We start from the raw sequence: 20,173 nt of genomic DNA on the forward strand, positions 1-20,173 counted from the left end.
TTTCCCCCTTTTCTGCCAAAGGTGATTTTTGGTGATTTAAGGATAAATGTTAGAAAAATACGGCATAAAGATATATAGTATGATCCTAACTTTTTAAACAAATGTCATCCCTTATTTGATTTATTTATTTTTTAGGTATATTTTTATTGATTTCAGAGAGGAAGGGAGGGAGAGGGAGAGGGAGATAGAAACATCATTGATGAGAGAGAAACATCTATTGGCTGCCTCCTGCATGCCCCCTACTGGGGATGGAGCCTGCAACCTAGGCTCTGTCCGGTAATTGAACCAGTAACCTCCTGGTGCATGGATTGATGCTCAACCACTGAGCGCTACACCGGCTGGGCGTGGTTGTTATATGTCTTAACTTTCTTTAAATGTAGAAAAGTCCCTTTTTTCATTTCCCTATCTATCTAAGCAATACAAGTACCACATTTGGTTTATCCATCTTCTAATGCAATTGTGTGTGATTGCTTCTTAATAGGTATCACTAAGCTTGGTTCTCTATCCTCTATGTTCCCTGTTAAGTGGAAATTGTAGCTAACAATTTGATAGATTTAACTTAAAACATTTTTAGCTGGATAATATCATAGGTGATATTGTGTTACATAGTGCATGACATTAGAAGACATTTAATATCCAATTAATTATTCACAGTAATAAATAACTGATTTTTCCCTTTTAGGTTTTATTTCTTTTGCTCAAAAAGTAGTATGGGTCAGCCATTTTCTTTTTTAAATGTATATATATATATATATAATATATATATATATATATATTTTACTGATTTTTTAAAAATATATTTTATTGATTTTTTACAGAGAGGAAGGGAGAGGGACAGAGAGCCAGAAATATCGATGAGGGAGAATCATCAACCAGCCACCTTCTGCACACCCCCCACCGGGGATGTGCCCACAACCAATGTACATGCCCTTGACCAGAATCGAACCCGGGACCCCCTAGTCCGAAGGCTGATGCTCTATCCACTGAGCCAAACCGGTCTTGGCATTTTTTCTTGATAACTTTTTAAATACCAGCTGAAGATCCTTGCCTGTATTAGGAGTTAACAAAATGAAGACTTACATCTTTTTAAAAAATCCTCACCCAAGGATGTTTTTTCCATTGATCTGTAGACAGAGAGTGGAAGGGGTGGTGGTGCGGGGGAGACAGAGAAACATTAATGTGAGAGAGACACATCAACTGGTTGCCTCCTGTACTTGCCCTGACCGGTGACGGGGATTGAAGCTGCAACCAATGGATGTGTCCCTGATGCGAATTGACCTGAGACCCTTCTTCAGTCTAACATTGAGCCAAACTGGCCAGGGCAAAACTTACGTTTTATTATTTCTTCTATTTTTATTAGCTGGAAATCTTAAGATTTCTTATTTACTGAACATTTTTATTGTGAAATATATGAAAGGCAAAATAAATGCTTCTTTTCCATTTATTTAACAACTTAACATTAGGAGTTCATTATTAGCTTCTTTAATCGGTGACATATTAGGGAATCTTTTTTTCTTCCTTTTTTTTTTGTGTGTGGCCTTAATGAATTTTTATAGCTCCAATCAACTGCATTTCCCCCCTCTTTAAAAATTTATAGTAAAATATATACAGTAGTCTCCCATTCTATGGTATTAGTTACCATGATGAGAAAATATTAAATGGATCATTTCAGAAATGAACAATTCATGTTTTAAATTGTTTGCCATTCTGAACAGCATGATGTGAAATTTTGAGATGTAATGTTCTTCCCCTCCTAGGACATCAATCATCTCTTTGTTTAGCCCTTAGTCACTTACTAGTCCTCTTGGTTATCACATCAAGTATGGTGATATTGCAGTGCTAGTATTTAAGTCACTCTTATTTAATAATGACTCTAAAGTGCAAGAATAGTGAGGCTGGCAATTCAGATATACCAAAGAGAAGCAATAATGTGCTTCCTTTAAGTAGGGTGGGGAACATCTGGCCCAAGGGCCGTATGAGACCCGGGAAATAACTTGGTCTGGCCCTGCCAAGGTATTATGAGTGAGTTAATTAGCTTGCAAAATATAACAGGTTAATTTTAAGTAGATAATTTTGTATGGCCTGAGAATGATGTAAATATATGAATGGCTCTTGGCAGAAGAAAGGTTCTCCATCCCTGCTAAATGAAGTTCTCAACTTAATAAGGAAAGAATAATTGTAGGCTGAGATTGCTAAGATCTACCATAAGAATGAGTCTTCTATCCGTGAAATTGTAAAGAAGGAAAAAGAAATATGTACTAAATTTGGCGTTGCACTCCGTGCAAAAGCTACAGCCCCAGTGCATGATAAGTATTTATTTAATGTGAAAAGGCACTAAATTTGTGGGTGGAACACATGAACAGAAAGGTGTTTCAATTGATGGCAAAGGTATCTTCAGCAAGGATGCCCTGAAATGAATGACACCAGGGCATTGGCTGCAAGTAAGGGAAGGTTACACAGATTCAGTAGTAGATTTGACATTTTATCATCTCATATTATCACAAGAAGAAGAGTACAATGTAATAAGATATTTTAAGAGAGAAAGACTGCATTCACATAACTTGTATTATAGTACATTGTTATAATTGTTAACTTTTTTTTATTATTAACTAGAGGCCCCATTCACAAAATTCATGCAGGGGGCTTGGTCCCCGCTGCTGTGGAAGCTGGCTTTGTCCAGAAGGATGTCCGGTCTAATTAGCATATTATGATTTTATTATTATAGATTATTGTTAATCTCTTTCGGTACTTAATTTATAAATTAAACTTTATCATAAGTGTGTTATGTATAGGAAAAAACATAGCATATATAGGGGTCAGTACTACCCAGGGTTTCCAGTATTCGCAGTGAGTGGGTCTTAGAGCATTCCCCCACGGTGCTACTTTATAACATAGAATTTATAATTTTAACTATTTTTAGGTGTATAATTCTATTCCATTAAGTGCATTCACATTGTTTTGCAACCATTACTACCATTCATTATCTCCAGAACTTTTTCATGTTCCCAAACTGAAACTTTCTATTTAAAAACTTCCTATTTACCCCTTTCCTAACCCATGGCAACCACTATTCTGTTTTTTTATCTCTGTGAATTTTATTATCTAGGTACTTCAAGTAAGTCAAATTATACAATATTTATTTGATTGTGATTAGTTTATTTCACTTAGTGTAATGCTTTCAAGGTTCATTCTCATTGTAGCATGTATTATAATTTTCTTTTTAAGTGCATTATTCTTTTACAGTCAAATTACTTTGGCCTATGGATTCTATTTTCATTTTTTGCTCTTAGGTAAGTTCCCGCTGTGAAGAGGAAAACCTTTTAGCTCGAAGTCGATCTAATGCTCAGAACAAGCAGGTGGATGAGAATTCTTTGATTTCAACCAAAGAAGAGCCTCCAGTTCTTGAAAGGGAGGCTCCGTTTTTGGAAGGGCCCTTGTCTCACTCAGAACTTGGAGGTGGACATGCTGAGTTGCCACAGCTGACTTTGTCTGTGCCTGTGGCTCTGGAAGTCTCTCCACGGCCTCCCCTTAAGTCTGAGGAATTGCTAGTTAAAACAGCAGGTAAGATGCGGATGGGGTCTCAGTATGTAAGTGGATATGACTAGAGAAAGTAGGAGATTTTAGTATGTTTTATTTTAGGTGTGTTTTGATGGAAAGCCAGTGGTGTATCTCTACAACAAAACTACCCCCTTTGTCCTGAGAAATCCCTAAAGTACTGGCTAAATGGATAAAATGACCATAAATTGGTGGCACACTGTTAAAAAGACATTTTGAAAAACTACTCTCCTTTCTCCATTGTTGCTGTTCATGACTGTTGATCAATTACCATGTGAGTCAACACCAAGATAGCAGGGTTTTTGAGGAGAGTCACTGCACACTGTGAAACTTATGCTTCAGATATTGGCTCACCAATCCTTGTGTTACTTAGGAAGTTGTTTAACTGCTAAACTTATTTCCTCATCTATAAAATGGAGATTATAACGTAATAATGTATAATATGATTTACTTGACACATAAGAAGTAGTTTTGTGTAAATATTCTCTTGAAGTGAATTGCCGTTAGTTTTCACTCTGTTATTCTTTATAAATGTGTCACCTGATGACAACTGGATCTAACTAAACATACATTGTCTAATTCATCTTCTGACTTTTGAATATTGTGGTCAGTAAAAGTTGGTTGTAGCTTTTTACATTCCCAAGAATACCTTGTGATGATATTCCTTTAAGAAAAGTATCCTAATTGTGTTTAATCGAGTAAGGCAGAATAAAAAAGACTTTTAAATAGAATAATAATTACTATTTTATTACCTACTATGTGTCAAACTGTTATTAGGCTTTTAATATAATTTTAAAGAACAATCCTGCAAAGTAAATAAATGTTTTTTATTAATTAGGAGCAGGACAAAAATTCTAAACCTAGTTCATTTATGCCCAGAATTCAGGCTATGTTTCACCTTACTTCTCCTTTGGTCCTTACTATAATAGAATTGCTCTAAAGGCAGTTCTGCCTTTTGATGTCTTCTTGTATTCTTTTGTGCTTCACACACACACATACACACATTAGTTTGTCTATATTGAGAACTACATTTTATATTAAGTAACATTTTAGAATAAATAAATTCCTACCCTGACCCTCCCCACAATATGATGAGAAAAACATTAAAAAATATGGTGACTCATTTTTGTGTAGTATATAGATTTTTAAAAATTAGCTTGTGCTCAGTTTCTACATCATCTAATAAAAAGATACATGTATTTCAGGAAATTATGAAAGTAAGCGTCAGAGAAAACCAACTAAGAAACTTCTTGAATCAAATGATTTAGACCCTGGATTTATGCCCAAGAAAGGGGATCTTGGCCTTTCTAAAAAGGTATGTTATTTTAGTCAATTTAAATGCTGAACATATACATAGAACTTATAGAATGCCAGCATACACTTGGTCAATCTGAGAGGTTCTATATTAAGAAACTATTTTGCATTTATGTGGACATGTATAACATTTGGTTTTAGGTTTTCATTATACATGAAAATGAAATAGCTTTTAAGAATGAGTAAAGCATAAGCCAGTCAGAGAAAGATAAATATCACATGATCTCACTCATATGTGGGATATAATGATCAATATACTTGGATAAACAAAAGTAGATCCAGAGACAAATGGCAGGGAGATGGGGGAGTTAGAGAGCAACCAAATTGGTTGTATGCATGCATATTAGCACAACCAATAGACACAGACACTGAGGTGGTTGGGTCTTGCCCAGGGTGGGAATGGCTGAGAGTGGGGGTGGGGGTAGGTGGAAACACATCAGTCGGGATGAAAAGGAGACATATGTAAAACCTTAGACAATAAAAAAAAAATTTAGGATAGCCCTGACCAGTTTAGCTCAGTGTATAGAGCATCAGCCTGCAGACTGAAGGGTCCCAGGTTCTATTCCAGTCAAGGGCATGTGCCTTGGTTGCAGGCACATTCCCAGTAGGGGGGTGTGCAGGAGGCAGCCGATCGATGTTTCTCTCTCATTGATGTTTCTAACTCTCTATCCCTCTGCCTCTCTCTTCCTCTCTGTAAAAAAATCAATAAAATATATTTAAAAAAAACCAATAGGATAAAAACAAACAAAAAAAAGATTGATTAAAGATTGTTTGTTGTAATTAAACATTATACTTAAGGTTTTGAGTTTGCAATCTTGGTTTTTCATTAGCCAAGCAGGCATCGTTAAATAGTAGATGGAAATAGAAAATTATTTTCTAATTCTATAATGGAGGTAAAATATCTTAAGGATACTGATTCTTTAAGAAACATCTTATGTGCCAAAACCAGTTTGGCTCAGTGGATAGCGTGTCGGCCTGCGGACTAAATGGTCCCAGGTTCGATTCCGGTCAAGGGCATGTACCTTGGTTGCGGGCACATCCCCAGTAGGGGATGTGCAAGACGCAGCTGATCGATGATTGTCTCTCATCGATGTTTCTAACTCTCTATCCTCTCTTCCTCTCTGTAACAAATCAATAAAATATATTTAAAAAAATAATCTGACAAATGCTACCTTTAAAAAAAAAAAAATACCTTATGCCCCTTAAGTGTGAGGAATGATTGTTAGAATTTCAGTTGTTGGATGCATAGATTTGCTATTAAAATTTTTTTTAAAGAATAACTGCATATTTTAATTCAATAATTTGAGTTTATGAACTTCTTTCTTTAGCAATAGGAAATTCTTATTTTTTTAATCCTACATTAAGGCCTCTTAAGTTTTTTTTTTTTTTTTTTCCATTACTTAATACATTTTTATTGATTTTAAAGAGAAAGGGAAAGAGGGATAGAAAAATGGAAACATCAGCTATGAGAGAGAATCATTGACCCACTGCCTCCTACATGCACCCCACTGGGGATCAAACCTGCAACCCAGGCATGTGACCTTGGCCGGAATTGAACCCAGGATCCTTGAATCCACAGGTTGACACTCTATCCACCTAGCCAATCCAGCTAGGGCAAGGCCTCTTAAGTTTTCACCCATCTAGATTAGTATACAAATGTAAATTTTAATTTATTTGTATTATTTTTAATTTCCTTTAAAAATTAAATTTTTATTGTTGAAATTATTACATATGTCCTCTTTTTCCACCATTGTCCCTTTCTGGCATGCCCCCTCCTCACCACCTTATTGTCTGTGTCCTTGGGTTATCTTATATAATAAAATAGTATATGCAAATTGACCATATCTCTGCTACACCCACCAGTCAATCAGAGCGAGCATGCAAATTAACCACAACCAAGATGGCTGCAGCCACAGAGAGCAGGAGGGAGGCTTGGGTTTCTCTGGCAATGGAAGAAGCCAAGCTTTCCGCCTGCTCTAGCTGGCCTAGTGCTTTCTCTCCTGGCTGTGTCTTATTCAAATCATAGCTATTTTGTAAGATTCTGGAAGAGGTAAATGGGAAGGGTGAGAGAAACTGGAATTCAGTTGAATACTTTGCACATAGAGTGACATTTGCAGTCAGATGATAAATTTAGTAGTATTATACAAGGTGAGTCATGGAGGGCTCACATGAATATGAGGAAAGTAGTATTCTTATTATTAATGTATATAGTATTTTATCTTGCTTTGTCCTCACACTTTGGGAACTTCATATCAAGGATGGTATCCATTATGTTGACTTTTTATGTTGACTAAATTTTGTTTTATATTAATGATGAAGAAAATTATTTTTGTGGGAAAAAGACGTTTTCTTAAAATGAGACTAATTGATACTGTGAATTACTCTTGATATACAACTATTTTGTCTTAATGTTGCTGTAATTTATATTAATTAGAAAGATATTCCATGATTCATAGTTTTTTAATATAATTCCATCAAGTAAACAACTGTATAAAATCTAATAATTATACATACAACTTTAAGAATGGAGATTTTAAATACAGGATAGAATAGAACTGAGAGAGTGAGTCTTTGGGTACATAACCTTTCTCTTCTCCCACTTTAGAGCTATATTCTGTATCTACATTTGGAGCATTTAAAAAAAAAAAATCTGAAGTTTCCGTTAAATCAGGATTCTGTATCTAGCAGCAGACTGGTCAGCTTTCGGTATATACTATAAAGTGTTTATTTCATGTTACATTTTACTTGTAGTGTTATGAAGCTGGTCACTTGGAGAATAACATTACTGAATCATGTGCTGCATCTCATTCTAAAAAGTTTGGTGGAGGTGAGTATTTATGACATTTAAAAAATATAATGCAAGAAAGAGTGTGAAGCACCTTGTCAGTCAGCTAGAAAAGTTATGTATGTAGGGAAGGTCAGTGAGGTGGAAAGTTTAAAGACTTGTTTGCCCAAAATATGCATACTAAAACTATCCACGACACTAGAAAATTATATCACTTTCAGCTTGATCTGAAATTAGTTAAATGGAATTAGAATTATATTACTGTAGCCATGGCCATTTTGGCTTAGTGCATAGAATGTTGGCCCATGCAATTGCGGTTTGTGCGAGAGAAAACTAATTGATGTGTCTCTCAAATTAATATTTCTCTCTCCCTCTCTTGCTCTGTCTAAAAATCATTGGGAAAATGTCCTTGGGTGGGGATTAACAGCAACAACAAAATGAATTATATTAGCTTAAGGAAATGTTAGGAACAGTAGAGAAAAATTAGCTTCTTAATTTAAAAAAAAAATAATTCTCCCGAATGCATCATTATTTTTTTTGTTTTGGTTCAATTTTTGTTTCTATAGGACAGAAAATATGGACTCTGGATTGAGAGGGAAATTATAAATCATCTAAGCCAGTCTTTGACAAATAGTTTGTTTCTTTTTATCACATTATAACCTGAGCATATGCTTGAAAAAGAGAGCTTACATTTGCGCCTAGTCCATCGTGGTTACTTCTTCTTCTTCTTCTTCTTTTTTTTTTTAATATATATTTTATTGATTTTTTACAGAGAAGCAAGAGAGAGGGATAGAGAGCTAGAAACTTTGATGAGAGAGAATCATCTATCAGCTGCCTCTTGCACACCCCCTACTGGGGATGTGCCCACAACCAAGGTACATGCCCTTGACCGGAATCGAACCTGGGACCCTTGAGTCCACAGGCCGATGCACTATCCACTGAGCCAAACCGGTTTCAGCTGTGGTTACTTCTTAAGGGCTTTGGAATATTTTCGATTAAATTGTAAGAGATTTAGAGGCCCAGTACACAAAATTCATGCATGGGTTGGGTCCATAGGCCTGGATGGTGATCAGGGCTGATTGGGGCCTTCCTTCAGCACACAGGTGGAATGGACAGTCCTTCATTCAATAATGGATATAATTGTTAGAGTTGAAGCAATTAGGTCCCTTGCATAGGACTATTACTACTAATCCATCTAAAGCATTATAAAGAGTTAGAATATCCTATATAATAAAGAGGTAATATGCAAATTGATCTTCACATTCTTGCACAAGATGGCCACCCTCATGTGGTCAAAGATGGCTGTCTCCATGTGGTTAAAGATAGCTGCCATAAGATGGCCAGCAGGGGAGGGCAGTTTGGGGCAACCAGGCTGGCAGGAGAGGGTGATCGGGGCGGTAGGGGAACATTTAGGTGCCGATCAGCCTGGCAGGGGAGTGGTTAGGGGGTGATCAGGCTGATCAGCAGGCGAGTGGTTGGGAACCAGCAGTTCCGGATTATGAGAGTGATGTCCAACTGCTGGTATGGGATCAGGCCTAAATCAGCAGTCAGACATCTCCCAAGAGGTCCCAGATTGGAGAGGGTGCAGGCTGGGCTGAGGGACAACCCCCCTCCCAAGTGCACAAATTTTGTGCACCAGGTCTCTAGTCTATATAGTCTATATATAAAAGTCTAATATGCAAAGTGTCCCCTAGGGAGTTTGACCGGTAGGCCAGGATTTCCATTTATTGCTATGATGTGCACTGACCACTAGGGGGCATTACAGAAAGAAGGAAGGCCCCGATCACCAACCAGGCCTAGGGACCCTACCCAAGCATGAATTCTGTGCACTGGGCCTCTAGTTATTAATATTATCTATTTTATAGAAGAAAAATGAACATGAAGGAGATGGCAGTATTAGAGAACTATATCCAGACTCAACTAAATTCATTGCTACATTACTGTGTTGTTATCCACCCCAGATTTTCTCCAGGCTAGTTTTTTGAATCACTTTGATAATTTGTCTGGCAATGACATTTATTGATTATTATAATTCCTGAGATATTAGCCCAGATTTGTGTCCACTGCATCAGATGTGGTCTGCCAGAAAAGGGTATCATGGGAGGATTATATTTCACGTAGTATTAAGTGCATACTTCTTTTTTAAAACCCAACTTTCTTTTTAAAATATATTTTTTATTGATTTCAGAGAGGAAGAGAGAGAAAATCAATGATGAAAGAGAAACATTGATAGGTTGCCTCCTTGGATTGAGCCTGCAACCCGGGCATGTACCCTTGACTAGAATCAAACCGAGGACCCTTCAATCCCCAGGGTGGTTCTCTATCCACTGAGCCAAACCTTCTAGGGCCGCAATTCTTTAAATGTGTTGTGTGATTATTAAGTTTTCTAGCAAGTAAATGTAGCAATATGTTAGATTATTTTAACCTTGGGTACAATTGTAATTCTTAGGTTTATCAACTTGCTTGCTTGCTTTTTTTTTTTTTTTTTGTTCTCACTGGAGAATTTTTTAAAATTGATTTTTAGAAGAAGTGGGAAGGAGGGTTAGAGAGAACTAATGGGTGGGAAGGAGAGAGAGACATCAATGTGAAAGAGACACATTGATTGGCTGCCTCCCTCACCTGCTGATGCTCCAACTGCTTGGCAACACTGGTCAGGGCTACTTGCTTGCTTTTTTTAAAAAATTGCTTACAAAATAATATTACCTCTTATACTTTCATATTTATTTATTTATTTATTTATTTGTAAAACATACAACTTGCACTTTATTCTTTGTATATTTCACTTAAATTTTTCTTCTTGTGCCCTCGCCAGTTTGGCTAAGTGGATAGAGAGCATTGGCTTTCGGACTGAACAGTCTCAGGTTCGATTCCGGTCAAGGGCACATGCCTGGGTTTTGGGCTTGACCCGCAGTAGGAGGGATGCAGGAGGCAGCAGATCAATGATTCTCTCTCATAATTGATGTTTCTATCTCTCCTCTTTCCTTCCTTTCTGAAATAAATAAAAATCTATATTTTAAAAATTTGTGTGTTTTTTTTTTTTTTTAATTTTTCTGCTTGTGAGAATTTTGGACCTTCTGTCATTACATTACCTCTTTATTTAGTCTTAGACTATCAGAATCATTGATGGCACATCTTTATCTCCATTATGCAGTCCAAGAAAGAACTAAGGCAGTTTTCCAAAGTCCAGACTCCGCTGATACCTAGCTTAAATATCTTGAATGAAACAACTCTTTAGATTCCTCTTGATGTTTCTATAACTAAGATTTAAAGTATGTATAATAGAAAATGAGAGACTGCAGTTTCATTTTCTTTTCTTTTTTTTTTTTTTAAATATATTTTATTGATTTTTCACAGAGAGGAAGAGAGAGGGATAGATACTTAGAAACATCGATGAGAGAGAATCATCGATCAGCTGCCTCTTGCACACCCCCTACTGGGGATGTGCCCGCAACCAAGGTACATGCCCTTGACCGGAATCGAACCCGGACCTTTCAGTCCCCAGGCCGACGCTCTATCCACTGAGCCAAACCGGTTTCGGCATGCAGTTTCATTTCCTAAATATGTCAGTTAGATCACACTTCCACTCTTTATTGTTGAATGTTCAAGGTTATAGTACCACTGTATGAATATATGAATATTCTTTTTCCCTTTCTGCTATGCCAAATTTTATATTTATTTTTTGTTAATCCTTATGTGAGGACATTTTTCCATTGAGTATTGGAAAGAATTTAAGGGAGGGGGAGAGAAATAGAGAAACATTAATGTGAGAGACACATCAGTTGGTTGCCTCCTGCACACACCTCAACCAGGGCCAGGGATCAAGGCTACAACTTAGGTATGTGCCCTTGACCGGAATTGAACCCAGAACCCTTTAATCCGATGCTCTATTCACTGTGCCAAACCCACTAGGGCTAAGCCAGATTTTATAAATGTCAACTTTTCATCTTAAGCCATACTTTGGTATAATTTACTATCTTTAATCTTGGAAGTCAAGTTTTAATATTTTGGTCTGACTATATACGTAAATGTATTTTTTCCTCATCTATGGCATATTAAAGTGCTTTGAGGAACTAGGAAGTCTTTTATTTCAGCCATGCCGCGTAGTAAGTTTCAATCTGTGTGCCACAAGTATTTTTAAAATATGTAATACCTATTTTAGTCTGGGGCATTGACCTCTTTTCCTTAGATTGTTTAAAAAAATAAAATAAAAGCCAATAGCCAACACAATAATAGCTGTCTGGTGAATGAATTAAAATTATACCTTTTTTTTGTTTTGTAAGATCCACAAAAAATATATAATACATTTTTCGGTGTGCTGCAGAATTTTAGTAATTAGTCTGTGTGTGCCATGAGATGAAAAAGGTTGGAAATTGCTGTTGTAGAATGAAATTGCTTTAGTAACTTACCTTTACACTTAATATTTAATCTATATGAGACAGAATTTGTACATTTGTAGCTAATTTCCCAACTACTTATGCAGTCATTGGTAAGTCTCTTTACCTCTCTCCCCCTGGTTTCCTCATCTACAAAGTTGGAGAATGAAACACTAAATTTAAGGTTAGTTTTTACTCTTAACATTCCGTAATTCTATGAGGTTTCTTTTAGTTGAGGATAGGAGTTCTTGGACATGGTTATCATTCACTGGCAGGTAACACTTATTTTTCTGTCATAGGCACTACCAAGATATTTGATAAACCAAGAAGGCGAAAACGACAAAGGCATGTTATAGCTAAGATGCATTGTAAAAGAGTGAAAAATGAAGACTCGTCAAGAGAAACTCCAGGCTCAGAGGTATTACTCTGTTCCTAATCTTTTGATGTTCCAAAGTGAAGCTACTTTTCGCAGTGGAGGCCACATTCCTCTCTCCCTTGAGTTTATTTAATAGTATTCTCCTGAAATGGCTAATGGATATAAGGAATCCTAGAGAAAAAGGATAGCCTGATCCTAGTAAAAGTCAGACAAGGCACATATGGCATCTGTAGGTGTGACCTTTTTACAAGATCATATTGTATGCTCTAGGTGTCAGGTGAAATTTCACGTTTCATCATGAAATTTCTAAAAAACCAAAGAACACAATAGCTAGTAACCATATAATCCAAATGTTGCCCTTTAAAAAGGTTGAGACTGCTGCAGTTAGGGGGAACATTCATTTGCTTATTTAAGACCATCCATTGCTTAATTTTAGAATAAAATTTGTAAACATCAGTTTTTAGGAAATAGAGATAGATTTAAAACAATCTTTTGAGGAGCATCAGTGTAGTCTTTGATGCTAGATCTGGCTTTTATAACTCAGGTTAAAAGAGCCTTAGAACAAGTCAGGCCAGCATCATCATACATTATAATAAAGATTGTTTCTTTCCAGGATGATTTGAATAGAATGCCCAAGAGGGGCATTATTTAGGAAACACTGATCTTGGAAGGACAAATAAGTAATCAAATAAACTTAAGAATGTTTTCTCTCCCTTAGTGAACCCTTAAAATGGAACAGCTCAAAAAGTTCCAGTGGAACAGCCTCAGAGCAGTTAGTGGCAGGGCATGAGGCGCCCACTACCCGCCCAATCACAGCAGGGTTAGAACTAACATTGCATGCAGTCCGCCCGCGTGATTGGCTGAACATCTGTAAGTGCTTAATGGCTAGACAAATAGCAGTCCAGAGGGAGGGGGTCAGATGGAAGAGACATCAATAATGCAGATATGGGACATAATTTTTTCTTTGCAAGGGAGAACTGATGACACACAGGATGGCTGCAAGTCTCAAGGAGGCTGTTGAAGAGGGCATGGAAAATGACCATGGGATGCCTGCATCTAAAAAACTGCAGGGTGAACGAGGTGGAGGAGCTGCACTCAAGGAGAACGTTTGTCAGGTAGAAAATGTCCACTTGCCTTCTGATTGCATGCTTTTAAGAGAAGCCCTCTCCATTTTTTGATGGCCAATTCATTATTAGGATAATTTTATTGGATGATTCCAGTTCAGTCGCTTCCCTTTGAGGATTTAACTCTTCTCCCTCCGCACAAAAAGAGAAAGTAAGAGAAGTATATAATGTTGGTGAACCACTTGCCTCTTGTTGCCCATAAGTAGATGACCTGAAATAGGTCTCAAATGGGAGAAGAAAATCTGTGAATCTGGTTGCTCACTCAAAGATAATTTTCCTGTACCTCTCAAGGCGTGAGAATCTTCGGGTTTCTAAGGAATTCCAAGGGTAATTTTTGCTATAAGATTTGTTTAAAAAACAAATGTTATAGCAAATGTTTTTTGCTTTAAAGTTGTAACTTTAGAGGACCTACCATTTATATAATTTTAGAGACCCAACTCACTGCCTATATTTTGCTAATTAATTAATAAATGTTTATACAGTATTTACTATGTTTTAAGCATTGTCCCAAACACTATAGATAATACATCATATCATATTGACAATAATCTTATTAGGTAGATTATTATCATTATTAACCTCATTTTATACTTGAGGAAACAGGAACAAAAATATGTTAGTGAAGCCACAATATAAACCCAGGCAATCTGCGTTTAGAGTCTTAACCAAACCACTGTGTTGTATTGCCTATATATGAGATATGACTCTTTTGTTTTCAGAGCCTTTATTTATTTGACTTGGGAGTAGAGTCAATTAAATGATTGTTTTGTTTATGTTCTCTCTTTATGATCTTGATTTACATTTATAAATTCTTAAAAATTAGCATATAAAAATTTTGAAGATATTTGTTTGTTTGTTTTTTTGTTTTATTCGTAACTGAAATAGCTAAAAAAATACAACTAACCCAAGCCAGTATAATTTCAACTCAGTTTCTTTGTTCATTTTCACTATTGGGTATACACACACACACACACACACATTTTGATCAAAGAGGGTTGACCATATTCAGACCAGCTCCCAAACACAGGGTTAGTCCTCAGAGACTTATATCCACAAAGATTATTAACAGAAAATGATAAGTGAAATTATGGTGACTCAGTGGTCTTGGCTTGTTAAGATCAGTCTTTGTTTAAATGTTTTCCTTGTGTAATTTACTAATAGTGCCTCATTTTACTCTCAAGTGTCCCACTTTGAAAAATACAGTATTTGTCCATTTTTATGTATGCATAGTGGATAATGGGAGAGCCAAACGTTTGAGACTAGTTTAGACTACAAGTTGATTAAGATCTTGAGATCCCTTCATAATCTCTAGTTGCCTCTGGCCTTACTCCCTGCTAAAGTTCTACTCAATCATTTATTTTATGTTAAGTGACCAAGACCTTTTCTATTTCTTTGGGTTCCTAAAGATAGTAGATTTACCTAGCCACATGTTCCCTTCTCTTACAGAATAAATATAAAGCTTTTTTTTTTTTTGCTGATCACTATGGGAAAACTAGTCAAGATTTGGGAAGGGTAAAAAGTAACAAATATTAGGAATTTGCAGAATTTTCGTAAATCTTCAAATGTTTTCAGAGCAACAGATCTAGACTGATCTTACTTCTTAAGGCCCTATCTTAAGTGGCACCCTGTCTTAGATGAGATCATTTGAAAAAGATGATATCTCTCTTTTTAAAAAAATATATATTTTATTGATTTTTTTACAGAGAGGAAGAGAGAGGGATAGAGAATTAGAAACATCGATGAGAGAGAATCATCAATCAGCTGCCTCTTGCACACCTCCTACTGGGGATGTTCCCGCAACCAAGGTACATGCCCTTGACCAGAATTAAACCTGGGACCTTTCAGTCCACAGGCCGACACTCTATCCACTGAACGAAACCGATTTTGGCATCTCTCCTTTTAAAAAAAATATATATTTTTATGGATTTTAGAGAGGAAGGGAGAGGGAGAGATAGAAACATCGGTGATGTGAGAGGATCATCGATTGACTGCCTCCTGCACGCCCCCTACTGGGGATCAAGCCTGCAACCTAGGCATGTGCCCTTGATCGGAATCGAAACTAGGACCCTTCAGTCTGCAGGCCAATGCCCTATCCAGTGAGCCAAACCAGCCAGAGAAAAGATGATATCTCTTTTATCTCAAGGGTTGTTTGTATCTCAAGGGTTGTTCAAACCTTAATTGGAGCTCTTTTAGAACAGTTGTGACCTAAGCCTAGCTAGCTAGTATCTCTTGTTGAACCTTTGCAGTAGTCTTCTCAATTGTTCCTTTGCTTCGTTTCTCATCTTTCTACTTTCTACTTTTTGAAAAAATTTATCTTTACTGTTAAAAGTATTATAGATGTCCCCCTTTCCTCCCCTTTGACTCCTTCCTCCCTACTCTTACCCTCTTTCCAGGCCTTTACCACATGGTTGTGCATATGTTGTTTGATTAATCTCTTCCTTCCTCCCTGCTTCCCTTCCCCTGCTTCCCTCTAAGAATTGCCAGTCTGTTACATGCTTTCATGTCTCTGGATTTAGTTTGTCTGTCAGTTCATTTTGTTCATTATATTCCACATTTAAGTGAGATCATGTGATATTTGTCTTTTTCTGACTGGCTCAGCATAATACTCTGTTGTCTCAAAGGGTAAGAGAGCCTTCTTTTTTACAATGCATGGTATTCCACTGTGTAAATATAACAGCTTTAAAAAATATATTTTTATATAAAAATATAAAAAATATATTTATCCACTCTACTGATGGACGTTTGGACTGTTTCCAGATCTTAGCTATTGTAAATAGTGCTGCTATTGTAAATATTTTCTTTCTTTAAAAAAAAAAAAATATTTTTATTGATTTCAAAGAGGGAGAGAGAAATAGAAACATCAGTGAGAAAGAAAATCATTGATTGGCTGCCTCTGCAATATGGGCATGTGCCCTTGACTGGAATCGAAACTGGGACCCTTCAGTCCATAGTCTAACACCATCCATTGAGCCAAACCGGCTAGGGCCATGGTCGGCAAACTGTGGCTTGCGATCAAATGCAGCTCTTTGGCCCTTTGAGTGTGGCTCTTCCACAAAATACCACGGCCTAGGTGAGTCTATTTTGAAGAAGTGGTGTTAGAAGAAGTTTAAGTTTAAAAAAATTGGCTCTCAAAAGAAATTTCAGTCATTATATTGTTGATATTTGGCTCTGTTGACTAATGAGTTTGCCAACTACTGGGCTAGGGTGTAAATATTTTCTTTCTGATTGTTGTTTTGGGTTTCTTAGGATATATTCCTAGATCAGTTTTCTATTCTTAAACTAATTTTCCATGTAGCAATCACAAGGATCTGTTTTTAAATGAGTAACTGATTTTAGCCTTCCCTTAGTAAAGCTATCTAATGCAACACCTAAAATCTGAAACTCTGTACCATAATCAGTAAGGTCACATAATCAGGCCTTTGCCTCTCTTGTACCTCATTTTCTACCACTTACAACTTTTGTTGACTTTGCTTCCATGACACTGGCTTTCCTTGTGCTTCTCAAACATGCCATGGTTTTTTTTCTATTTGTGGATTTTCTGTACTTGCTGCTTTCCTGGCCCTTCCTTCACATCAAATGGCTGACTTGTCATTCAGAGATAATCTGAGCAGCCACTCACCCAGTCCAAAGTATCTATTTGAATTTTCTACCTTTAATTCTCTACAATAATGCTTATCATGTCTGATATATTTTCTGTTTAAGTTTTAACTTGTATTTTCTATCCTTAGAATATAAGAACCGTAAGAACCAGGTATCTTGTGCTACCTGGTAAACATTAAATATTGCATGAATGGTTGGTGGGATTTCCTGTTTCTGGCAAAGCTACTTATTAATCTTGGCCTTCATAAGGCCTTCTTGGGATTTTTAAAAACCTTTTTCTATAGCCCTAACCGGTTTGGCTCAGTGGATGGAGCATTGCCTCAGGGTTTAATTCTGGTCAAGGGCACATGTCTGGGTTGGTGGCTCAATCCCCATTAAAAGGGTATGCAGGAGGCAGCTGATCAGTGATTCTCTCATCATTGATGTTTCTCTCCCTCCCCTCACCTTCCTCTTTGAAATCACTAAAAATATAATATAAAAAAGAAAGACAAAAACAACAACAACACTTTTTCTATAGACAGATCTGTTTTCTTTTTCTTAACAGAACTGTGAGAAATTGGGTGAGCTGCTGTTATGTGAGGCTCAGTGCTGTGGGGCTTTCCACCTGGAGTGCCTTGGATTAACTGAGATGCCCAGAGGAAAATTTATCTGCAATGAATGTCGCACAGGTAAAGTTAGATATAGAGGGATCTTCTTCCAAAGAAGGTTTGAGTTTTAAGTTTTTCATTTATAGGAGACACTGTTTTGTAACTGAGCTATTTGCTAGTGACAGAGATAGCTGAGCTATTTGCTAGTGACAGAGATAGCTGCTATGCAGTCTTTGCCCTCAGAAGAGCTTCCAAATTTGTAATGAATGTAGCATAATGTAGTGCAAAAGTGTTGTAATGGAAATATTAGTACATTTAAAATGCTGTGTGAATAAAGATGAGATGGTGCCATAGGAGATACCTGAGTTTGGCTTTAAAAGAGAAATAGAAATTGGTGTGGAGATGGGAAGGACAGAGGGCCTACTAATGAAATTAGAGAATATTTGTTGTATAGGAACTGTAGATCATTGCTTTTAGAATTAAGATATTTTAGGAAAGAGGCACTGCTTAGTGAAAGGAAGGCTTCTGGGCTTCTGGTTATTATTTATATTTCTTGATTAGAGGCCCAATGCACAAATTTGTGAATGGGTTGGGGTCCCTCAGCCTGACAGGCGATAGCAGGGGTGGGGGTGGGGGCTAATTGGGGCCAGTAGAGGTTGGTGGTGGGGAAGGGCTGCAAGAAGTTCCAATCGGGGCTGGCAGGCTGGGGGGAGGGGCCATGGAAGGTTGGCCAGCCATGGGAGGTTGGCTGTAGGATCGTACTGACCATCAGGAGGCAGCTCCTGCATTGAACATCTGTCCCCTGTGGTCAGTGCATGTCAAAGCGACCAGTCAACTGGTCATTTAGTCCAGTGTTTTTCAACCTTTTTTGGGCAAAGGCACACTTGTTTCATGAAAAAAATCACGAGGCACACCACCATTAGAAAATGTTAAAAAATTTAACTCTGTGCCTATATTGACTATATATAAAGTAATTCTCTTGAATAGGAATCAAATAAACACAAAGAAAGTATTTTATAATTACTTTATTATGAAATATTAAGTAAACAAAATAGTGAAAAATTATAAAATTCTTGTCTTGTCTGCACCTACGGCACACCAGGCAACATCTCAGTGTGCCGTGGAACAGCGGTTGAAAAACGCTGACTTAGTCATTCAGTCACTTAGGCTTTTGTATATATAGATGTGAGGGGTGATTGCATAAGCATATTTACTTCATGATTATTTATAAACTAGAGGCCCATTGCATGAAATCGTGCATGGGTGGGGTCCAGCCAGCCTGGCCCTAATCAGGGCAGATTGAGGCCGGACCTATGGGGAGGAGGAGACAGCAGAAGGTTGGCTGGCCAGAACTGCCCCAATGGGGCCAATTAGGGCTGAGCCAGCTGGGGGAGGGTCTGCACGCAATTGGCTGGCGTGCTCTGCCTCCAATTGGTGGAGGATGGGCTGTGGGCTATGGGCAGTGGGTTGGCCGGCCCCACCCACAATTGGGGGAGGAGCTGGCTGGGAGGAGGAGCCAGGGGAAGTTGGCCAATAGCCTTGCCTCTGATTGGGGTTGGGGGGCCCATGTGGGGTGGGGCTGGGTAGGGAGAGGGGCTGCAGGAGGTTGGTCGCCCAGCCCCATTCCCTATAGCAAGCAGTTTTGTGGCCTTAGCATATCACTCTATATAAAAGTCTAAGTGGCCAAGCAATTGGTCAACGGATTGCTATGATACGCACTGACCACCAGGGGTCAGATGCTCAGTGCAGGAGCTGACCCCTGGTGGTCAGTGTACTCCCACAGCCAACCTCCCACAATCCTTCCCCCCTGTCAGCTGTCTGTGTGTCGTGTCCTCCTCCCCCCTCCCCCCAACAGCCCCGATGGCCAGCCAGGTTGAGGGACCTCACCCACGCATGAATTCATGTACCAGACCTCTAGTCATCAGCATATTATGCTTTGATTGGCTGAGTGGCTAACTAGTCGGACAGACACTTATATTAGGCTTTTATTATCTCTAGAGGCCCAGTGCATGAAATTTGTGCACGGGAGGTGGGTGTGAAGCCACAGGAGTGGGGTGTAATAATCAGGGCAGATCTGGCAAAAAGACAAGATCCAGGAGATTGTCGAGTGAATAGAGGCTGTTGTATTTACTGTGATAAATGGTTCACTTTTTGCTAGAGAGTGCCACATTAAAATAGGATGAAGGTGAATGGGTAGAATAGATACTATTTTCTTACAGATACTTGATTTCAATGGAAAAGAGGGCAGTAGGTGATGTGAGGATATTATAGGGTCAAAAGGAAGAACAGCTTGAGTGTCATAGGATGAGGGTTAAGAACTGTGTAGGGAAGTAAATATCCGACGAGGAGAGTGAATAACTGGTAGGGACAGTCACAGATAGGAGAGGATAAGAGATGAAAGGTGAAATGGGAATGTATCATGGAGCTGTGAGAGAGGAGAAGGAAGCTAAAGCAGTTTT

At 37.9% G+C, this 20,173-nt stretch overlaps 1 protein-coding gene across 10 annotated transcripts in view; it reads left to right on the forward strand.

Annotated features, from left to right (window-relative positions):
* NSD1 (nuclear receptor binding SET domain protein 1) overlaps positions 1-20,173 on the forward strand; it is a 116,304-nt gene that overhangs the window by 49,957 nt on the left and 46,174 nt on the right. For all 10 annotated transcript variants that reach the window (XM_084886544.1, XM_084886540.1, XM_084886539.1 and 7 more), the window contains 6 exons: positions 3,291-3,561; positions 4,761-4,870; positions 7,621-7,696; positions 12,327-12,445; positions 13,375-13,518; positions 17,672-17,795. In XM_084886544.1, coding sequence (XP_084742670.1) covers positions 3,291-3,561; positions 4,761-4,870; positions 7,621-7,696; positions 12,327-12,445; positions 13,375-13,518; positions 17,672-17,795 — 844 coding nt within the window. The remainder of the gene's footprint in view (positions 1-3,290; positions 3,562-4,760; positions 4,871-7,620; positions 7,697-12,326; positions 12,446-13,374; positions 13,519-17,671; positions 17,796-20,173) is intronic.

This window comes from Pipistrellus hanaki, assembly GCF_964339955.1.
Source record: "Pipistrellus hanaki genome assembly, chromosome: 5".
Taxonomy (NCBI): Eukaryota; Metazoa; Chordata; class Mammalia; order Chiroptera; family Vespertilionidae; genus Pipistrellus; species Pipistrellus hanaki.